Source organism: Microtus pennsylvanicus, chromosome 8 (assembly GCF_037038515.1).
Source record: "Microtus pennsylvanicus isolate mMicPen1 chromosome 8, mMicPen1.hap1, whole genome shotgun sequence".
In the NCBI taxonomy this organism is placed as follows: domain Eukaryota; kingdom Metazoa; phylum Chordata; class Mammalia; order Rodentia; family Cricetidae; genus Microtus; species Microtus pennsylvanicus.
In genome coordinates this window covers 73,162,606-73,184,236 of record NC_134586.1, presented here as the reverse complement: position 1 = coordinate 73,184,236, position 21,631 = coordinate 73,162,606, and the positions used below count along the sequence as shown (strand labels likewise).

General features: G+C 49.0%; 1 protein-coding gene and 1 long non-coding RNA gene across 7 annotated transcripts in view; one reads left to right on the top strand and one right to left on the bottom strand.

Annotated features, from left to right (window-relative positions):
- Elmod3 (ELMO domain containing 3) overlaps window positions 1-21,631 on the bottom strand; it is a 46,536-nt gene that overhangs the window by 5,321 nt on the left and 19,584 nt on the right. For all 6 annotated transcript variants that reach the window (XR_012911634.1, XR_012911635.1, XM_075983816.1 and 3 more), the window contains 7 exons: window positions 21,125-21,193; window positions 20,485-20,576; window positions 16,012-16,135; window positions 15,713-15,835; window positions 12,409-12,539; window positions 957-1,033; window positions 605-732 (listed from right to left, as the gene is read on the bottom strand). Coding sequence is in view for 4 of the 6 variants with exons in the window: in XM_075983816.1 (XP_075839931.1) it covers window positions 605-732; window positions 957-1,033; window positions 12,409-12,539; window positions 15,713-15,835; window positions 16,012-16,135; window positions 20,485-20,576; window positions 21,125-21,193 (744 nt within the window). In the remaining 2 variants the exon portion in view is untranslated. The remainder of the gene's footprint in view (window positions 1-604; window positions 733-956; window positions 1,034-12,408; window positions 12,540-15,712; window positions 15,836-16,011; window positions 16,136-20,484; window positions 20,577-21,124; window positions 21,194-21,631) is intronic.
- Window positions 10,817-12,417, top strand: LOC142856402 (uncharacterized). The gene is made up of 3 exons (XR_012911636.1): window positions 10,817-10,843; window positions 11,527-11,633; window positions 12,135-12,417. It is a non-coding gene; the product is annotated as an uncharacterized LOC142856402 (long non-coding RNA).

Below are 21,631 nucleotides of genomic sequence, written 5' to 3'. Positions count from 1 at the left end.
TGCCTGAAACTCACAGAGATCTGCCCGCACTCATGGGTAGCCCAGGCTGGCCTTGAACTCACAGAAATCTGCCCACACTCACGCGTAGACCAGGCTGGCCTTGAACTCAGAGATCTGCCCGCACTATGCCTATTGAGCAGTCAAGTTTCGGTTCAGAAGATGTGGGGGGTTTTGCTGTTTGACATGATCGTCAGGAGCCCCCCATGCTCAAGGCTGCAATCCTAGAGCAGGGGAACAGAGGCAGGGTTGTAGCCTGGCTACAGTGTGAGACACTATCTCAAAAATAGAAATAACAACTATCAGGCACGTAAGGCCAGAGCCTGTCGTGCACGCCTGGAATCTTTGTAGTCAGGAGGCAGAGGCAGAGGCAGAGGCAGACGGGCTGCCAGACATTCAAGGTCATTCTGGTCTACACTGCAAGTTCCAGCTCAGCCACGGCCTTACAGGGAGCCCCTGCTTCTTCGACATGCAAATAACAAGCAAGGGAACGGATGTGTTTGGAAGAAAGGGTGGCAGAGAAAGGGGAAAGAGCGACCCCCGGGCTGAGGGATGGGAGGGGAAGGGAGAGGAGGAGCGGAAATGCAGTTCCACAGAAGGTGCCCACCTCTGAGGACAAAGCCTGAGTCTGAGATAGTCCTCTGCTGGACCCTCCACACGCGTGCCAGGTGAAGGAAGGTGGCTGCGTAGAAGCTGTTCACCACTGGGATGACCTTCTGCCGCCGGTTACATTCCCTGCGGGACGAAGGAGGTGACCTGCTCTGCCACAGTGAACCCGACACACCAGTGCCACCTTCCCAGCCTGTCTGGTCACCTCACCCCACTGTTTCCCCGAGCAGCGGGGCATCCGGGTCAGGTTAGGGAGGCGAGGTGGCTGGTGCAGGGGGATTATCTGTGGAGACGGAGCACGGATGGGGCTGGACCAGGCTCTGCCCGTCACTCTGATCCCAGGGACTCACCTGGAGAGACACTCTTCCCTCAGGGCCTGGATGGCAATGCGGGTGATGTTCACCGACATCAAACAGAAAGGGAATTGCTGGAATGGAGGGTCAAAGGTCAGTGGTCAGTCAGCTCTGGCCTGGTGCATCTCCTCAGCCTCGGGTGGCTGGCAGGAGCGGCCGCCTGCCGTTACTGCTTCCCACCTTACGTGCCAAAATACTTAACTGTGACCTCAGGCCTGCAATCTAGGGTTCCATATGAGGCAGGTCTAAACTAGCTCTGTATCCAACTCCCTCTTTTTTCATTTTTTTTTAAAGACCTGGTATCACAGATCTCATGCTTGACTTAAACTCTCTGTAGCCAAAACCGACCTTGAACTTTTTAATAATTTATTTAATATGCATGATATGAGTGTTTTGTCTGCATGTATGTCTGTGTACCATGTGTGCACCTAGTGCCTGAGGAGCCTAGAAGAGGGTGTTGGATCCTTGGGACTGGAATGCAGGCAGTTGTGAGCTGTCAGGTCCTCTGGAGAAGCAGTCAGTGCTCTAACTGCTGAGCCATCTTCCCAACTCTTACTCTGGAACTTCTTTCTCCACCTGCCAAATACTGGGGTCACAGTCACGTGCCACCACACCCAATCTGTGTGGGGCTGGGGATCAAACGCAGGCCTTGTGAATGCTGAGCAAGACTTCGGCCAACTCAACTCTATCCCATCTCCTTTGTGTTTTGACACAGGGTCTCATTATAAGCCCTGGCTGGGCTGGAGCTTGCTAGGTAAACCAGGATGGCCTCGAACTTGTGTTCCTCTTGGCCATTCTTTTTTTTTTTTTTTGGTATTTTCATTTGCCTCCATGCCTGGTGGGTTTAAATCATTTCGAATACCAAAGCAGGCTGATCCAAGCATCTTTTGAGGTTCAGTTGGCCAAACTCTTTAAGATTCTGGGGTGTGGTTCTGGAGTGAGGTGCTGGCTGGGGATCCCTGTGTGGGCCACTGGCAAGTGTGGACTCTAGGCCCAGCCCTCCCACTTCTGAGTGCCTGCTCTGGGCATGGGCACTGTACCTCTCAGACTCTCAGAACTCCAGACTCCTTTGCTGGAGAGGGGACACGCAAGGACAGAACACAATGCTGATCCCGGAAAGCTAGCAACCACATCAGCATTGGGGCGCGGTGCCTCCTCAGAGGAGACTGATGTGGCCCACTTCCCTCGGGATTGAGCTACTTTTCAGGTTAAAGTGTTAATAGCCCTGGAATGCGTGGAGGCTGGGGTCTCTCAGCGTCTGGAGGTTTGAGTCAATCCTCTTTTTCTTGAGTCAGGTTTCTCTGTGTTGCCCTGACTGTCCCAGAACTCACTCTATAGACCAGGCTGGCCTTGAACTCAGAGATCTGCCTGTCTCTGCCTCCCTAGTGCTGGGATTAAAGGTGTGCGCCACCACTGCCACTACTGCCCTGCTTGAGTCGATTCTCTTTTATCAGGGGCACAATGGGCACCTGAAACTTAAATTCTCTCTTAAGTTCTTTCCTTTAGAAAATATTTCTAACTTTACATGTATGGGTATGTTGCCTGTATGTGTGTCTGTGTACCAGGTATGCCTGGTAGGTCAAAAGAAGGGGCTACTCTCCCGGGTCTGGAGCTACAGAGAGTTGCAAGGTGCCATTTGGGTGCTGGAAATCAACTGGGTCCTCTGGTAGCCATTGCTCTTAATCACTGAGCCATCGCTCTAGCCCATAACAGCTTTTCTTAATTATATGCATGTATTTATTTGTGTACATGCATGTATGGGCACATGTCTGTATGGCACTTGTGAAGGTCAGAGGGCAGTTTGCAGGAGTCAGTTTCCTTTTGACTGTGATTCCTGGGGATCGAAGTCAAGCCACTGTATAGTGGTGCATCACTTAATCTTAATAGATAAAGCTGCCTGAAGGTCAGAGCACAGAGCAGCCACACTAGTCAGCCCTATAGGCCAGGCAGTGATGGCACACACCTTCAATCCCAGCAGCCACACTAGTCAGCCATAGAGGCCAGGCAGTGATGACACACACCTTCAATCCCAGCAGCCACACTAGTCAGCCATAGAGGCCAGGCAGTGATGGCACACACCTTCAATCCCAGCAGCCACACTAGTCAGCCCTATAGGCCAGGCAGTGATGGCACACACCTTCAATCCCAGCAGCCACACTAGTCAGCCATAGAGGCCAGGCAGTGATGACACACACCTTCAATCCCAGCAGCCACACTAGTCAGCCATAGAGGCCAGGCAGTGATGGCACACACCTTCAATCCCAGCAGCCACACTAGTCAGCCATAGAGGCCAGGCGGTGGTGGTGCCCACCTTTAATCCCAGCACTAGAAAGGAATATAAAGTGGGAGGAGACAGAAACTCACTCTCTTTCAGTCTGAAGATTTCACAGAGGAAAGAGCTCTCTAGGGGTGTGGCTGCGTTGCTCTTCAGGTTGAACCCAATATCTGTCTCTGGGTTTTTATTATCTGTGCTGTATCACTGGGCTTGGCAGCAAGGGCCTTTATCTGCTATCTCAATAGCCCTCAGCCATGGTTTTTAGGAGTAAGCAGACATGGCTTCTGGTTGGCCACGTCTCGTAGACTGCATCTGGAAAACTCCATGTTTTGGAGGTTCCCAGAGCTGGGGTCAAACTTCACAATGTTATTTGTTGTGTTCTAAGACAGGGTCTTACTATGTGGTCCCCACCGGCCTCAACCTCAGCAGAATCCCCCCTCCTCAGTGCAGGTTTCACAGGGAAACACTGGAATTGCTAGTCAGGGGTGTGTGTAGTAAAGGCTAGTCAGGGGTGTGCAGTAACAGCTAGTCAGGGGTGTGCAGTAACAGCTAGTCATGGGTGTGCAGTAACAGCTAGTCAGGGGTGTGTAGTAACAGCTAGTCAGGGGTGTGCAGTAACGACTAGTCAGGGGTGTGCAGTAACAGCTAGTCAGGGGTGTGTAGTAACAGCTAGTCAGGGGTGTGCAGTAACGACTAGTCAGGGGTGTGTAGTAACAGCTAGTCATGGGTGTGCAGTAACAGCTAGTCAGGGGTGTGCAGTAACAGCTAGTCAGGGGTGTGCAGTAACGCCTAGTCAGGGGTGTGTAGTAACAGCTAGTCAGGGGTGTGCAGTAACAGTTAGTCAGGGGTGTGCAGTAACAGTTAGTCAGGGGTGTGCAGTAACAGCTAGTCAGGGGTGTGCAGTAACAGTTAGTCAGGGGTGTGCAGTAACGACTAGTCAGGGGTGTGCAGTAACAGCTAGTCAGGGGTGTGCAGTAACAGCCAGTCAGGGGTGTGTGCAGTAATGGCTAGTCAGGGGTGTGTAGTAACGCCTAGTCAGGGGTGTAGTAATGGCTAGTCTGGGGTATGTGCAGTAACGGCTAGTCAGGAATGTGCAGTAACAGCTAGTCAGGGGTGTGTGCAGTAATGGCTAGTCAGGGGTGTGTAGTAACGCCTAGTCAGGGGTGTAGTAATGGCTAGTCTGGGGTATGTGCAGTAACGGCTAGTCAGGAATGTGCAGTAACAGCTAGTCAGGGGTGTGTGCAGTAATGGCTAGTCAGGGGTGTGTAGTAACGCCTAGTCAGGGGTGTAGTAATGGCTAGTCAGGGGTGTGTGCAATAACGGCTAGTCAGGGGTGTGCAGTAACAGCTAGTCAGGGGTGTGCAGTAACGGCTAGTCAGGGGTGTGTGCAGTAACGACTAGTCAGGGGTGTGTGCAGTAACGACTAGTCAGGGGTGCGTGCAGTAACGACTAGTCAGGGGTGCGTGTAGTAACGACTAGTCAGGGGTGCGTGCAGTAACGACTAGTCAGGGGTGTGTGCAGTAACGACTAGTCAGGGGTGCGTGCAGTAACGACTAGTCAGGGGTGCGTGCAGTAACAGCTAGTCAGGGGTGTGTAGTAACGACTAGTCAGGGGTGCGTGCAGTAACGACTAGTCAGGGGTGTGTAGTAACGACTAGTCAGGGGTGCGTGCAGTAACGACTAGTCAGGGGTGCGTGCAGTAACGACTAGTCAGGGGTGTGTAGTAACGACTAGTCAGGGGTGCGTGCAGTAACGACTAGTCAGGGGTGTGTGCAGTAACGACTAGTCAGGGGTGTGTGCAGTAACGACTAGTCAGGGGTGTGTGCAGTAACGACTAGTCAGGGGTGTGTAGTAACAGCTAGTCAGGGGTGTGTGCAATAATGGTTTGGGAGGCAGAAGGGGATGGCTGAAGGTTAGCAGACTTCAGATGGCTCACAACCACCTTAACTGTAGTTCCAGGGGATCTGATGCCTCTAGCTCTGCAGGTACACACACACGTGCACACACACGTTATATATACACACATTCATCATTTTAAAAACAAATCTTTCTTTAAAGTGGATGAGTAAAAATTTGAGGGTAAACAGGATATTTGCGTAATTTCAAAGTATTTTCTGTAAGATGGTTATTTATTTGGTTTTACGAGACCAGGTTTCTCTGTAGCTTTGAAACCTGTCCTAGAACTAGCTCTTGTAGACCAGGCTGGCCCCAAACTCACAGAGATCCACCTGCCTCTGCTTCCTGATTGCTGGGATTAAAGGCATGCACCACCATCACCAGGCTAAGATGGTTATTAATTGTAAGAGGAAAATGGAAGCTTTATCTAAATGGACATAAACCAGAGGACCCCATCTTAACCAAAGGAACACCACAGAAGTGTGTGCTCCTTAGTACCAGGCACCCAGAAAAGCACATAACATACGCAGTGCCATTCTGCCTCAAATGAATACCTCCAATCTAATTTTGAAAAAAAAAACAAAAACAACCGAGACAAAACCTAAATTGAGGGATATTCCGAAGAATAACTGACCATGGGCTCTTTAATATGTCAGGGCTGTAAAAGACAAACAGGCTGGAAGAGATCAGGAGACATGACAAGATGCAATGATTCAAGCGCAAAGACCGACAGCAGAAGGTGTGCCCGGAACAGAGGCTGCACAGGTACGCACTAGTTAATCATTCTGTGTGCATAATCCCCTTAGAAGATTATTGGGGAAGTGGAATGAATGATATACGGCGGCTCTTTCTAGCAATCTTTTTGCAGCACGTTTTCTGTAAATTTAAAATTGAAGGGACACAAGCCCACTCGAGCATGGCTCTGGCAGGTCTTGCCCTTCTCCCCAGTGCCATCAGTCTTGCTAAAAACCATTAGATGACATTCCTAAAGCTAACGACCAAGGTCTATTCCCTTATTTGGCCACTTCCTCTTCCTGGGGCTGACTACCAAAATCCAGCAATCAAAAGTCCCCTTTGATTCACCCAATTAACATGCTCAATTAAAATTAAAACACCTCATCCTAATACTGGGTTTCCCCCTTTTTCCTTCACGGTTAATTTTTAGGAGTTTTTATTTAACATTTCTCTCTCTCTCTCTCTCTCTCTCTCTCTCTCTCTCTCTCTCTCTCTTTCTTGCACGCACACACACTTACTCACACACGCACACGCACACATACACACAATGCACTTTGATGCATCCCCTCGATACCGCACCTTAGCCACCTCTCCCTAACAAGTCCCTTCCTACTTCCATCTTTTCTCGTACCCACTGCATTTAATCAGAAGCGCTGTGTGAGCACAGGCGACAGGAGTTGATAGTCATTCTTGACTGTCACCAGAGAAAAACCTCTGGGCAAGTAGGTGAGGGATTATCTCGGTTAGTTAACCGAGGTGGGAAGGCCCTCCCTAAGTATTGGTGGCACCGTCCCTTGGGCTGGTGTCCTGGACTGAGTAAGAAAGACAAAGCCGGTCGCACAGCAGCGCTCCTGGTCTTCCTTCCGCTCCCTGACTGTGGACACGGTGTGTCCCACCACCTGAGTCCTTCCTAAACCGCTCTGTCAAGTAATCCGCCATAGCCACAGAACGGTAACTAACACACTTCCACTTTTCATCTTGAAAATACCAGGGCTAATCTTGTTTTCTTCTGTTCGTGTTTTGCCTTTTTGAAATGGGGTCCCTGTAGCCCAGCTGGCCTAGGATGTGCTATGCAATTGAGGATGATCTTGAACTACTGATGTTCCCACCCCACTACCTGATCAATGCCTGATCTCACCCAGCTTCATTTTGTTCTTTGCCCTTTTCCATGTGGTTCCTCTACCCCCCTTTTCCAGACTCCCGGGTCACGACTGGCTGCCAAGCCCAATAAAGCTCTGTGGAACCTTGGTCTGCCCCTATCTCTTACCTTTCCCCTACTTCCTAAATGTGCCACTGTGCTCCTGGCACAGCTCTTGGACTCAATGTGTGATGCTCACGCATGCTCAAGCTTCCGCTTACTAGCATGTGTTCCTGTGAATAAATATTCACTCTGTTTGTGGTCCTGGCACTCTGCTGGGGACGCAGTTTCCAGGCAGTGCTGCGACACACGGATGGCCATTTCCAACCCCTGGGGCTGGAGTATGTGTGTGTGTGGAAGGGTGGTGTGGCCTGCTTTTAAATCATCCTCCCATTTTCTCCTGCTGGCTTCTGAGTCCCGGCGCGGCTGAGGATGACCCTGACTTGTGACTGTCCGGCCTCTCCTTGCCGAGTGCTGGTATCACAGGTGTGCTCCGCAATGCCTGGTTTGTGCCTGAGCGCCAGGCCTGTGGATGCGAAGCAGGCACTCTGCCAGCTGAGCCACATTCCCAGGCCCTCCCTCTCGTTAGAGACACAGCTCTACTACACAGTAGACTACACTGGCCTTGAACTCACAACAGACCCATCTGCCTCTGAGTCCCAGAGTACTGGGATTAAAGGTGTGGCCTTCCACACTCCAGTTAATTATTTTCTCTTTTCTTCGTAAACAGGGTGTCTTGTAACTCAGATTGGCCTTGAACTTGCTATGAATCTTAGGATGACCCTGAATTTACAGGTATGCCCTAACATGCCAGGTTCTGGGGACCTGTAATATACATTACACCGGTAAACTGTCACGTACAGCTTGTGCACGTTGAGAGCGGACTCTTGAGAACCAGTCTCCTGTCTCACACTCAAGCCTGTTTATCTCCAGTGTCCTTCGAGACTCCAAGTCCGGGTGCAGGCTGGCACCCCAGGTCTGGGGGGCAGGGAGGAGGAGCAGCCAAGGGCATTAAAGACACTGCACCTTTGGGACCAGCAAGAAGGAAAACCATTTCCAACATATGTTACCGTTGTTTAGCCCGCGGCATACAACTGCCTGCAGTGGGAACCAGAAGCTGGAAGCTCCCCATGGGGAGACCCTGCTTTGCCCGGGGCGATCAGTTCAGCATGGGCATTGGGGCAGGGTTTCTTCTGGATGTGGGAACTGCCTGATTTGATGAGCATTCTTATTTGTTACCTGATATTATTATCATTATTATTATTTATTATTATTATTTTTGTTTTCCAAGACAGGGTTTCTCTGTGTGGCCGTGGCTGTCCTGGAACTCGCTTTATAGACCAGGTTGGCCTCAAACTCACGGAGATCCATCTGCCTCTGCCTCTTGAGTGCTGGAATTAAAGGCATGCACCATCATACCCAGCTTATCTTTTTAAAAAAAATATTTTATGAATGAGTGCTCTGTTTGCATGTACGCCTTTATGTCAGAAGAGGGCGCCAGATCTCATTACAGATGGCCTGACCATAGTAGCTAGGAACTGAACCCAGGACCTCTGGAAGAACAGCCAGTGCTCTTAGCTGCTGAGTCATATCTCCAGCCCAATACTTATTCTCTTATTTTTGCTTATTATATGCTTAATAAACTCACTCATTCAAAACTGAAAATATGGGCACCATATAATCTCGGTAGAAAAGGGCTGAACCCAGGGCTTTGTATGCGCTAGGCAAGCACCTTACCAACTGAGCTGTGTCCCCAAATCTGTAACTTTGATTCCTATGTTATTAGATAATAACAACACTTGCAACTTTTCTGTACGTTTGAAATTCCATGAGAATAACTACTTGTCGTGCAGGGTGGCTCACAGCTGTGATCCTAGCACTTGGAATGCTGAAGCAGGAGGATGGCTATGTATTTAGGGGCAATCGGGCGAACCCGTAAGTTCCGAGACAGTCTGGACAACAGAGTGAAACAATGACTCAAAAATTAAGAATGAACAAACAGAACAAGGGGCGGGAAAAGTGGCTCCGTGGTAACGAGCACTGGTTGCTCTTGAAGGACTGGAGATGGATGGAGATGTGAGCACCTGTCAGGCAGCTCACAACCACCTGTAACTCTAGCTCCGGGGAGCCCATGCCCTCTTCTGACCTCCATGGGCACTTGCCCACATGTGTGCAGACGCACACATACACATACATAAAAATGAAATAAAATCTTAAAAACAAAAAAGCAAAATAAAAAACAGGAAACACACACAAACACGTGCACATGCACAGACACACACACAAACACACACACGTACACCCACACACACAAACACGCGGCTCCAAATGACTAAAATCTCAACTCACAATTACCCTTCTTGGCTTCCCTTTGCCACAAAATCCTCTGAAAACTGAGTCTATATTTACTGTCTCAGATTTGTTCTTTCCTTTTAAACGTAACCCAAATCAAGACTCTGCCTCTAACATCTGCTGGAAATGTCCCAGTGACAACCCGGCAGACCTTAGGTCTTACAGGCCAGCACCATCTGACCCCAGGCCAAGGCCAACACTACATCCTCCTTCCTGTGACTTTGGGGCCTTCTGTCTCCCGGGCTCCTGCCTTCTTCCCCCTCGTCTCCTGCTCATGTGACGTTGGAAGCGCTGTCACGCGTGTTCCCGAGCATCTCAAATCACCTTCGTGACTGACAGCAGGAGCTCTGCCAGCGCCAAGCTCTCAGAATTGCTTGCAGGGCTTCGTAGGACACCAACACCAGCTTCTGGGACCCACAGACGGCCTGGGAGGGGCACTGGGATGGTTCTCCTCCCCCCATTCTCCTCCTCCTCCTCCCTCCCTCCTTCATTTCCTCCTCTCTTCTCTTTTCCTTCCTCTCTCTTTCTAGCTATATAGCGCAGGCTTGCCTTGAACTTGCTATGTAGCCCAGGCTGGTGTGTAACTCACTACAGGTATTTAGTTTATGGTAGTGCTGGGGTTCAGCCTGTTAGGTGAGCGTTCTCTCCTAGCAACATTCCCAGCTCCGGGAAGTTTCAGTGTGAGGCCTTGAACTCTTACCTCAGCCTCGAGTGCTGGGATTACTGTCACGATGCTCAGAATGTGCACTTATTTAAATTTTATGTGTATTGTGCTTTGCTTGCATGTATGTCTGTGTACTGCATGCACTCCTGGTCTTGAGGAGGGCAGAAGAAAAGTGTGAGATGCCCAGTCTATACTGGAGTTATAGACCACTGTGACCCACCATGGGGTGCTGGGAACCAAAATTGGGCTCTCCAGAAGAGCAGGGTTCCTCTGTGTAGCCCTGGAAGTCCTGGAACACCTCTGTAGACTAGGCTGGCCTCAGACTCAGACATTCTCCTGCCTCTTCTCCCATGTGTTGGGTTTAAAGCGTGAGCCACCACCGCCCAGTGCAGTTAGTGTTCTTAACTACTGAGCTGCCTCTCCAGTCCCTACTCCTACTTTTTCTTCTTTTTCTTTATGGTACTTTTTTTTTTTTTGAGACAAGGTCTAAGTATGTAGTCCTAGATGACCTGGAACTCACTCTGTAGACCAGCCTGGCCTCAAACTCACAGAGATCTGCTTGCCTCTGCCTCCAGAGTGCTGGGATTAAAGGCATTCTCCATCACACCTTTTTTCCTTAGTTGTTCTTAGTTTTTTTTTTTTTAAGTCACTAACGTCTTCTTTGTCCAAAGCCTAACCCTGTGTCCATTCCATCAAAAACCACACTGCTTCTACTCTCCTTATTTTATTTCAGCTCTTCTGGAATCCCCGTTCCCACCCACTGCCTACCCCAACTAGGCTGGTCCTAAGGGACCTCCCTGGGAACTGTCCTTCACGTGGCAGCTGGTAAGATCCCCTATCATTGTGCTGCTCGAGCTTGGCGACACAGGGACAAACCTGGAGTCCACCACGCGCCTGACGGACCTACCATCTGGTCTGCTTCCTTGGTGGCTTCTTCTCCACTGTGAGCCGTGTTCCTTCTGCTCGCCCCTGGCATGCTCCCTTTGTGACCTTCACTTCTGCTGGGCCCTCTGCCTGGAATGCCAGGCACCCTAGGCACGGGCTTGGCTAACATGACACACCCCTCCAGACTCAGTTCATCTCCTGACTCCTCCATTAAACACCATCCCTACCTTACCCACCCCCTTTCCTCCGCGCTTACCGTTTCTACTGAATTTTGGGATTCATTTAGAATATCATTTTCTCATCTCTGCTGTTTGTCATCCTAGTCTGTTTTGTTCTCTGACACATCCCAAGCACCATGAAAAATAAGTAGTGTGTGTATGGGGCTGGTGCAGAAGAGATCTTTGTTCACTGAATGAACGGATTTCTAGCCCCAGGAGTTTGGGTAGACAAATGGAAGGAAGCAGGCCACATCTGTTTCCTTGGAGTCAATACCATCTTCCACTACATGGGAAAACTACCAGACCTATCCCCAAAGGGCAAGAGAGAATAAGGGGCTACCAAAGCCATCACTGGGCTAATGGTTAAGACCATGGGTCACCCCAAAACTAACCTTGTCCCTTCAGAGTTGAAAGAAGCTACCAGCACCGGAAGCAGCAACCCCTTTGTGTGCCCAATGCACAGGATCATAGACAACTGAATATTCCCAGCGGGCCAGCTAACTGTCATGATGGTTAGTGCTGATAAATCCCAGTGTCTGGAGTCACCTGGGATATGGGCCTTTGGGCATGCTAACAACAGATGATCTCCATCATGTTGCTCCCATGGAGACACACATCTTAACTGTGGGCAGGCCCATTCCCTGGGCAGGGGATCTGGACCCATATGAAACAGACAGTGAGCCGCGCACTTAGCATTCCTGCAGTTACTGTCCAGTTTCTTGACCTTGGTGCAATGTGACCAGCTGCCTCCTGAAGCTCCTGCGGCTGTGACTCCCTGGCATTGATGCACTAGAACATCAAACTACGAGCAGAAACAAACCCTGCCTTAGGAGGCAGAAGCGGCAGATCTTTGAGTTTGCAGCCAGCCTGGTCTGCAAAGTGAGTTCCAGGACAGCTAGGGCTACACAGAGAAACCCTGCCATGAAAAATCAATCAACCAACCAACCAACCAACCAACCAATCAAATAAACAATCTTTCCTTCCTTCCTTCTTCCTTCTTTCTCCTTCCTCAGTTCTTGCCAGCATACTCTGCCACAGCAACAGAAAGAAGTAAGCACAGTCTTCAAGATTTCTCTGCAGCAGATGAGGAAATCAAGGCTCGGAGAGACTGAGCGATTTGCTAAAGACTCCCAGCTAATGAATGGTGGAGCTCAGATTCTAAAGCATCTGACAGGGAAGCCACTTCGGGCTCGTCTCCACCATCCTGATGCTGAACCACACAGTCCTCCTGGCTGCTGGGGTCCTCATTCCCCAGCATTCTCCTCTGTCCTCCCCCGAGAATCCTACCTGGATGTGGTGATGAGACAGGCGGAAGATCTCCTGGGCCATCAGCAATGTCTTTGAGTCCATTACCAGATACAGCAGATGCAGGAGGGCAAGGAAGCCTGCCCCTCTCAGGTCTGTAGCTGGATTTGCTCCTGTGGCAGAAACCAGGGTGTGACAGTGAGCGAGGGTGGAGGCTGCCTGAATCGCTTGTGCTCCCAGGACACGGCTGGGAAACTGCCCTGGCACTGGCCCTGTACAGCCCCCTTCCAGACACACCCGTGATGGGCGCTACGGGACCAAACGAGCCCGTCCTCCGGCACTCGGGGCTGCCCTGGGCTCTACGGGACCAAATGAGCCCATCCTCCGGCACTCGAGACAGCACTGGGCTCTATGGGACCAAAAGAGCCCGTCGTCCGGCACTCGGGGCTGCCCTGGGCTTTACGGGACCAAATAAGCCCATCCTCCGGCACTCGGGGCTGCCCTGGGCTCTACGGGACCAAATGAGCCCGTCCTCCGGCACTCGGAACTGCCCTGGCAGTTCCCGCAGCCTCCTGTAGTCATTTCCCCACACAACTACCAGCAAGATTTTCACCAAGACAGGGGCTGGGGTGTAGCTTAGCTTGCAGAGTGATTGCCTGCCATACATGAGGCTGGGTGCCACCTCCAGCAGGGTATAAATTGGACATGTTTGTCAACAGGCCTGCTGTCCCAGCACCTGAGACGTAGAGGCAGGAGGATGAGACTTCAAGGTCATCCTTGTCTGCAGAGCAAGTTCAAGGCTGGCAGAGAGACCACCTCCAGAAGGGAAAAAGAGGAAGAAAGACTAAAGCTGGCGCAGGCCTGTCTCTTCTCCTGTATCTCTACCATGTTAGGCCACAGTGAGAAGGCCCTCAACAGACACCGAGGGGATTCTGACGCCATGCTCGCCAGACTTCACAGTCACCAGAACCATGAGCCAAATCAGCTTCTAATTTCTACACATTACCCAGTCTTGAGTAATAGCAACAGAAAATAGACCAAGAGCAGAACGAAAAGGCCCCAGAAAAGCTGGCTCTGTAGCCAAAGGGATGGGGTAGAAGGGCAGCTAGCAAGACAGAATTAAATAACATCTAACCTGCTCTAACCAAACACTATGGAGATACATGCAGCCCCAGTGAGGGCCCACGTTTCTTCCCTTGTCCGACTGAACCCAGGAACCCTTGGCTGCATTAAAGAAAGCCAGGTGAGGAGCTCAGCCTTTACCCTGTAAGGAGCCCCCCACCACGCCCCTTCAGTGGAGGGGACACAGGAGCATAGTAACAAAGTCCTCCCAGCTAGTGGTGTTTGTGGAAGCTGAACTCAGTATTTGGGCTTTCACCAGTGAGTGATGTCAGTCCTTATTCGCTGGCCCAGTAGTGGAGGAGGCATGCGGGAAGAGACGGGATAGACAAGGCCCAGAGTGTCCGGGGACAACTGAACTGCACTGTACCAAGAACAAGGATAATCTCACCCTGAACAACATCTGAGGTAAGGCAGATGCTCCAAGTACCTGAGGGATTAGAATAATCCCCGCTTCCAAAGATGTCCACACTCTAAACCTCCCAATGTAGGGACACACTACACGGTAAAGGCGATGAAGATGCCGGCAAAATCAAGGCTGCTATCGGCAGAGAGGGGAGTGTCTTGGGGTACCTGGGTGGACTCGGCGCACATGAGAGGGATGTGTGGGAGCAGCAGGAGGTGGGAGCATAGCTAGAGAAAGAGGTGAGGCCCACACGCAGGGACGCCACCTCTGCTTTTGACGATGGAGGCTGCAGGAAGTTTCTAGAAGCACAAAAGCTGAAGGAAATGGATTTTCTCCTAGGTCCCCCACAATGAGGTCAGCACTGCTGACCCCCAGGTACTCTCACTGAGCCCTATCAGACTGGGCCATAGACCTAGAAGGTAACAGAGCCATGCTTGTTCCGAGTCGCTCTATTATGGCTGAGACAGGGTCACATGGAGTCCAGCCTGGCCTCCAACCTGTCGTGTACCTGAGCACGACTTTAAAATTCTGATCCACTGCCTCCATTTCTCCAGTGCTGAAAGTGTAGGTGCATGAAACTGTACCTTCCTTTTTCTCATGGGGGGGAGGGAGTATTCAATACAGGGTTTCTCTTCTCTGTGTAGCCCTGGCTGTCCTGGAACTCACTCTGTTGACCAGGCTGGCTGCAAACTCAGAGATCTGCCTGCCTCTGCCTCCTGAGTGCTGGGATTTAAGGTGTATGCCACCACTGCCCTGTGGTGGGGTGCTGGGCATTGAACATGCTAACAATTGAACTACACATCTCTTGGAATCTGTTACTGCTACTACAGAAAACTAAGGCAGCCCTTCTTGGCCTGGAACTCCATGTAGAAGAAACTGACTTCAAACTCCCAGAGCTCGGGTTACTTACAGTGCTGGGATTAAAGGTATGTAACACTGTGCCCTGTAATATAGTTTTTTTTTCTTTTCTTTTGATTTTTTCCAGACAGTGTTTTTCTGTAGCTTTGGAGCCTGTCCTGGAACTCACTCTGTAGATCAGGTTGGCCTCAAACTCAGAGATCCACTTGACTCTGCCTCCTTAGGCCTGGGATTAAAGGCATGCGCCACCACTGCCCAGTGCAATATCGTTTCTTATTCTTTACAAATGTAATGATAAGATTTGGGGGAAAAAACAGTATAGGGCCGTGGATGCAGCTCAGTGAACAGACCACTTATCTGGTCTGTGAAAAAGCCCTGGGCCAAATGTTCAGTTCTATATAAACTGGGTTTGGTGGGACTACCAACCAGGGAGGGGGAAGCAGAAGGATCAGTCCAAGGCATGCTATAGTCTGAGCATAAGAGTCCGAGGTCAGGCTAGGTTATATGAGACCCTGTCTCAAAAGAACAAAACTATAATTCAAAGGCAAGAGAAGTAATTGCTTCAATTTAAAATAACTAGAATACAATTTTCATTTAAAAAGAGGAAAGACAGCCGGGCAGTGGTGGCGCCGCCTTTAATCCCAGCACTTGGGAGGCAGAGGCAGGCGGATCTCTGTGAGTTCGAGACCAGCCTGGTCTACAGAGCTAGCTCTAGGACAGGCTCCAAAGCTACAGAGAAACCCTGTCTCAAAAAACAAAAAAAAAAAAAGGAAAGAACACAACCAGATCAAATGATATCACTCCACATATCCCATCTCACAGCACAAAGGTACTTCCTAACAGATGGTAGAGCTCCAAGGGACACGGGACACTCCTAGATGTTTTTCTTTACTCAAGATGGCCTCTTCTCTGGAATCTAGAATCAATCAGACAAGGAAAGCAAGACAGGGGCTTTTCTCTCACCCTGAAATCCTAGGTCTTCCCAGTGGTCTCCATGAAGGGCACAGTCGAACTTGGAGCCAGTCAACTTCTTATAGATGGTCCGCAGCACTCGGCCATGCATTGGGTCTTGGCTGTCCAGGCCACCTGCCCCAAAACACACATACCCTTTCTGCTAGGCTGTCCCCAGGGAGAAACCAGTGCTCCCTGGAGAATGGGGAATTGGATTATGTTCAAGACAAGCTACCAACATTCCTGTGCTCACGGCAATCCAAATAGGCAAGAGCCTCACTCTGTGCCCTGGAGCTGCCCCTAGCACTCACACTGAGCAATGGTGAGGACCAAGTCTCTTTCTTCCCGAAGGTCCTGGTGCAGCTTTGGTGGCCCAAAGAGGCAATGCCGGAGGGCGGCGAGCCCAGTCCTTCTAATAGTTGGCTGGATTCTTTTCTGGGAAGAAAAGCACAGACAATCTATTAAAACTTTTATCAAGCAGAGACTGTCTCCTCAGCTAGTGTCTGGGCCAGGAAAAGGAGTCAGAAGTCACCAAGACTGCAAAGACAGGCACTTGTAGCTCCCAGATCCTTTGCAAGGTGTCCCTGGGTGTAGACAATCCCAGTCAATTCTCTCCATTTGTCTTCTGGACTTTTTCAGAACTAGCTATTGACGACTAGGGAGGCTCAGCTGTGGCCACAAGGAATCTCAAATATGTCCAGGTAAAAGTCAGGATAGTAGTCTCAACAAAGCTGTCTACTATTCATATGGCTATATGAGTTAGATGTTCCTTCTAAACTACATCATGCTGGCTCCCTAAAATCAGGGCACCACTGCCTGCCTTACCAGGTGCTGGGTTTTGGCAGCTTCTGGCCTTGTGTATCAGTGCCTGACTCTTGCCTCTCTCACGATCCAGGCTTTAGACTGAATACTCGAGCCCACCATCCCTCAGTATGCTTATTCCCCTCATACTCCTTTTCCCAGTCCCACTTTAGTATTGGTGTATGTATTCATGATGTGTGTGAGGGGCATACCTGTCATGACTTGTGTGTAAAGGTCAGTTCTCTCTTCCCACCTTTCAGTGGGTTCTGGAGATCAATCTCAGGCCATGCAGCTTGTAAGGCAAGAGCCTTTACCCAGTGAGTCTTCTTATTGCCCCACACAACAGCCCTGCTGTCCTGGAACTCAGTCTGTAGACCAGGCAGTCCTCAAACTCAGTGATCTGCCTGTCTTTGCCTCCTGAGTGCTGGGTACCACTGCCCACCTGCTACACAACTTTTGTAAGACAAAGTTTCTCTCTATGTGGCTCAGGTTGGCCTTGAACTTATGATATCTTCCTGCCTCAGCCTCCTTTTTTTTTGAGACAGGGTTTCTCTGTGGCTTTGGAGCCTGTCCTGGAACTAGCTCTGTAGACCAGGCTGGTCTCGAACTCAGAGATCCGCCTGCCTCTGCCTCCCGAGTGCTGGGATTAAAGGAGTGCGCCACCATCGAACGGCTCTGCCTCAGCCTCCTAAATCTAAAATTACAAATGTATGCCACCATACTTAGTACTGACATCTTTTTTAAAAATTTATTTTTTGTGTATGAGTGTTTTTCTCGAATGAATGTCTGTGCACCGTGTGTGTGCCTGGTGCCTGGTGCCTGGGTTGGTCAGAAGAGGGTGTCAAATCCCCTGGCCTGAAGTAATGGATGGTTGTGAGCTGACATGCAGGTTTTGGGAATCAAACCCGAGACCTCTGCCGAAACAAGTGCTCTTAACCGTTAAGCCATCTATCTCTCTAGCTCCCAGCATCTTTCCTAAATTTCTAGGTCATATAAGGAGTGGTGGTACATGCTTCTAACGCCAATACCTGAGAGGCGAGGATAGAGGACTGCCTTGAGTTTATTACCAGCCCTGGCAGCATAGTGAGTGCCAATTTAGCCAGGGCTACATAACAAGACTGTTCCAAAAATAAAAAATTAATGAAATTCCCAAACAGCTCCTGGCTCCTACAGGGAATATTCCTTAATTTGCCATGAATCATTAGTACCCCGCTCCTTAGACAGTCTGTCTTTCCTCCCTAAGGAGCTACCTGGTCTTTGATTCCAATACTTCCCATCTCATGGAGGGAAAACGCAGGAGACATCTGCACATGTCCTGAATCACAGGGTTGCAAGGGCTCCTCAGGTTCAGTTCCACAAAGGCTAGCAGGGCCCTACATGGTTTTCAGAGATGGCTCATGGGTTAATGAGAGGACTTGTTCTCCTAAAATACCTGGGTTTGGTTCCCAGCACCGAAAGCACATCAGGTAGTGTTGGGGGGAGGCTACACGCTCATTTCCTGGCTTCCCAGATTCTCAAAATAATCACAAAGAATCTGTATTAATTACAATACTGTTTGGCCAATACTTTAAGCGTATTTCTGGCTTACTCGATACGATTAACCAGTTTCTATTAATCTGTGTATTGCCACATGGCTGTGGCTTACTGGCAAGTTTCCGGTGTGTCTGTCTCCTGTGGACGGCTACATGGCTTCTCTCTGACTCTGCCTACTCTCTCTATATATATCTCTTTCAGCCTGGCTTTACTCTGTTAAGTCATTGGCCAAACGCAGCTTCTTTATTAACCAATGGCAATAAAACATATTCATAGCATACATTACCTCCCACATCACCTCTTCTTTTTTGTTTTAATAAAAAAAACGAAACAAAAGAAAATCTTTAAAGAGACAGTCATAGGTTGAAAGGAGTAAAAAAAAAAGAAGCCATGTAAAGATGAAATAGACACAGAGAGTCTGGACTATGTATATTATTGTGTTTTCATTGAATTTTTGACTGTGAAGGAGCTAAGTACAGAGAGACATTTCATTGTATGGGCTTCTAAGCTAAATCAAAACACACAATACACATATGTATGTATCTAAAAGGTATCTTGACTTCAAAATTTGGGTCTAAGGATTTGTTGCTTTGGAAAAGAGGTTCTTCTTTTGTTTCCACAGAGGATGAGAACCTGTAGATTCCTTCCAGACTAATGTGGTCTTACGGATCAACACCCCCCAAAAAGGTTGCAGTGAACACCTCCCAAAATTACTTTGCCAAACAAATAGCAGGAAGCAGTTCGGAGAGAACTACACCCAAATTCCCAAATATTGTTTATAAATGTTTGTTTACATTTAAAGGGGATATGCTATAGAGATTTGCAATGGCATGGAAGTTGGTTTATTGATACAAATTTAAGATCAGTTTTGTTTTATATATATAAACTCATATATATATATGCTCTTGATTAAGGTATTATGTTTGTACAGTTCATTTAAAAATGTAATGTATAATTAAGAAATATAGGTTAATAGAGAGTCATCTATAATAGTCAAGCTTGTAGTCATGTTAGGTTTTCTAGATGTAGAGAGTTATATGTCAGATGGATAGGTATTCTTGAGATCTTTCAAAGGCTACAGAATATGGCATTTAAGATGTTTTAAGAACTTAGGACTTTTCATAACATGAGATTCATCGGCTCCTGACAGCACCAATTTACTTCAAGAGGATGATGGGCATTAAAGAGGCTCCTCATGGAGTTTGTTAGCCATTTGGGCAAGAAACAGCTCTTGCCTGGACTGTTTGATGGTTTGCTGTATAAACTGGACATGCAGGACCCACAGAAAAATGACTGCTGAACTTGCCTAAAGGTGAGACCATCCTTCAGGGTTTCTGCTTCATTAAAGAACTGCCAGACATTCTGCAGGACACAGAAGAAAGTGACTGACAAAGTGCTAATATAGGTGGAACTGTCTTTGAAATCTCCTGCTTCATGGAAAAGTCTGCCGAATACTATGGACCTGTAGGCTGAAGATGGGTGTCCCAACATTACAGAAGAATTTTGGGTGACTGTCCAGGCAGCAAGATATCTCTGTCAATTCTAGTTCTGGAAGTTGCTTACAATGCACTTCCTGTTAACTTAGGTAATATTATATTCTTCTTGAGTCTTTGATGGAGTTGAAGAATAGAAGTTATAATTATAGTTTTCCTTAGTTATGATAAAAGATAAAGAACATATAAATATTGTAACTGTAATTTTTGCTTGATACCTGTTTTGTTATATATAATTTTACTATGTTAAAATTAAAACCTTCCTTTTTATTTAAACAGAAAAGGGGAAATGGTGTGGGAAGTCCCTTCTGTATATGTGTTGCTTTTATTGGTTAATAAAGAAGCTGCTTTTGGCCAATGGCTTAACAGAATATAGCCAGGCTGGAAGAGATATATATATAGAGAGAGTAGGTGGAATCAGTGAGAAGCCATGTAGCCGCCCATTGAGACAGACATGCCGGAACCTTGCCAGTAAGCCACAGCCATGTGGCAATACACAGATTAATAGAAATGGGTTAATTTAAGATAGAAGAGTTTGCCAATAAGAAGCTAGAGCTAATAGGCCAAGCAGTGATTTAAGTAATACAGTTTCTGTGTAATTATTTCAGGTCTGGGAAACCGGGAACAAATGAACAGTCTCCTCTTACAAGGTGGCTCACAACCACCTGTTCCAGAGGACCTAACAGCTTCTGGTCACCACAAGGAATCTGCACACACATAACCTATTAGTCGGTCATGGGTGCTTAGCTTGGAGCACATGCTGCAGCTGGCCTTAAGTATGAGACAACCCTCTTTCCTGAGTTCCTCTAATGCTGGGATTATAGATGGAAGGCATCAAATCTGATCCTTTGGCTACTTGAGATCCTGTACCCCAAGATTTCTTAGGTGAGAAAGATCAGTGTTCAGAAAGTTTAGTAAACAGGTGCATGCTGGACACCGGTACTTCCCGACAGCCACCTTGAAGGAGGAGAGGTCCAGGGTCTGGAAGTGCTGCAGAGCCTCGCTGAAGGAGATGAGCTGGCCAGGCTGCTGGGAGCTGACCCCACTCTCTAGGTAAAAAGAGAAGACACCTGAGGATTTGGGATAGTATTTGTCCTGACAGCAAATACCCACTGGCCGCCCACTGGTTGTCACCTCTAAACCAAGACTGGCTACCAACTTGTCACCAGCGACACAGGTGGTGGCTGGAGCCACATACTGTGACATCTCTCCTGGGCTTGGTGAAGCTCGGGTGAGAACCAGATGGTCTCTACCCTTCTACAGCTCCATCCAAATCTGTCAGAATAGGACTTGAGGTAATTCTTCCCAGCTTTCAGAGACTTCCAGCAGATGGCTGCCACTGGGTCCCTCATTCTCTGCCCCCATCCCTGCCCCCCTTCAGGGGCCAACCCTGACCAAGACTCTCTCATCTTCCCTTAGCACTGGATGGAGGGTGAGCAGCAATGGCAGCCTTGCGCTGTGGCGTTCCTTCCCTTCTTCCTGTCGTAGGCTATCATCTCAGGATCTGTGGAAGGGACTTTATTCTGTGTCACATAGCTAAAATGCCCAGTCACTGCTGACTGCATGCGGATCCTGATGGTAGCTGTGCTGGACTTACCTGTGTCTGGATGGATGGTGTCCACCACTTCCCATTCTTCCTGGGCTCTGAGCACCTCCAGGTTTACAACTGCAACAGCGAGAAAAGGAGTGTCTGTGAGATCTGGGTCTGGGAGGCCGCTCTCACAGGGCCCTTTCCTCCAAACCACAGCTGTCCTTTTTCAAATGGCCTTCAGGAGGCAGTAAGCGTTAGATCAGGTTGTCATGTCCGAATCCTGGTGGCTTCGTTAGAGATACCAGGAAGAGAAAAAGAAGTGCATAGACATTGCAGAGCCAGAGAAAAGAGGTATGGTGAGCACCATGCCCACAGGGATCCCCAGGAAGGCCAAAGGGTACAGGGAGCACCACATTCACAGGGGTCTCCAGGGAGGTCAAAGGGTACAGGGAGCACCACATCCACAGGGATCCCCAGGGCACCCAAAGGGTACAGGGAGCACCATATCCACAGGGATCCCCAGGGAGGCCTCAGCACAGGAGCAGAGGGCAAAGGAAAACAGAGTTGTCCAGT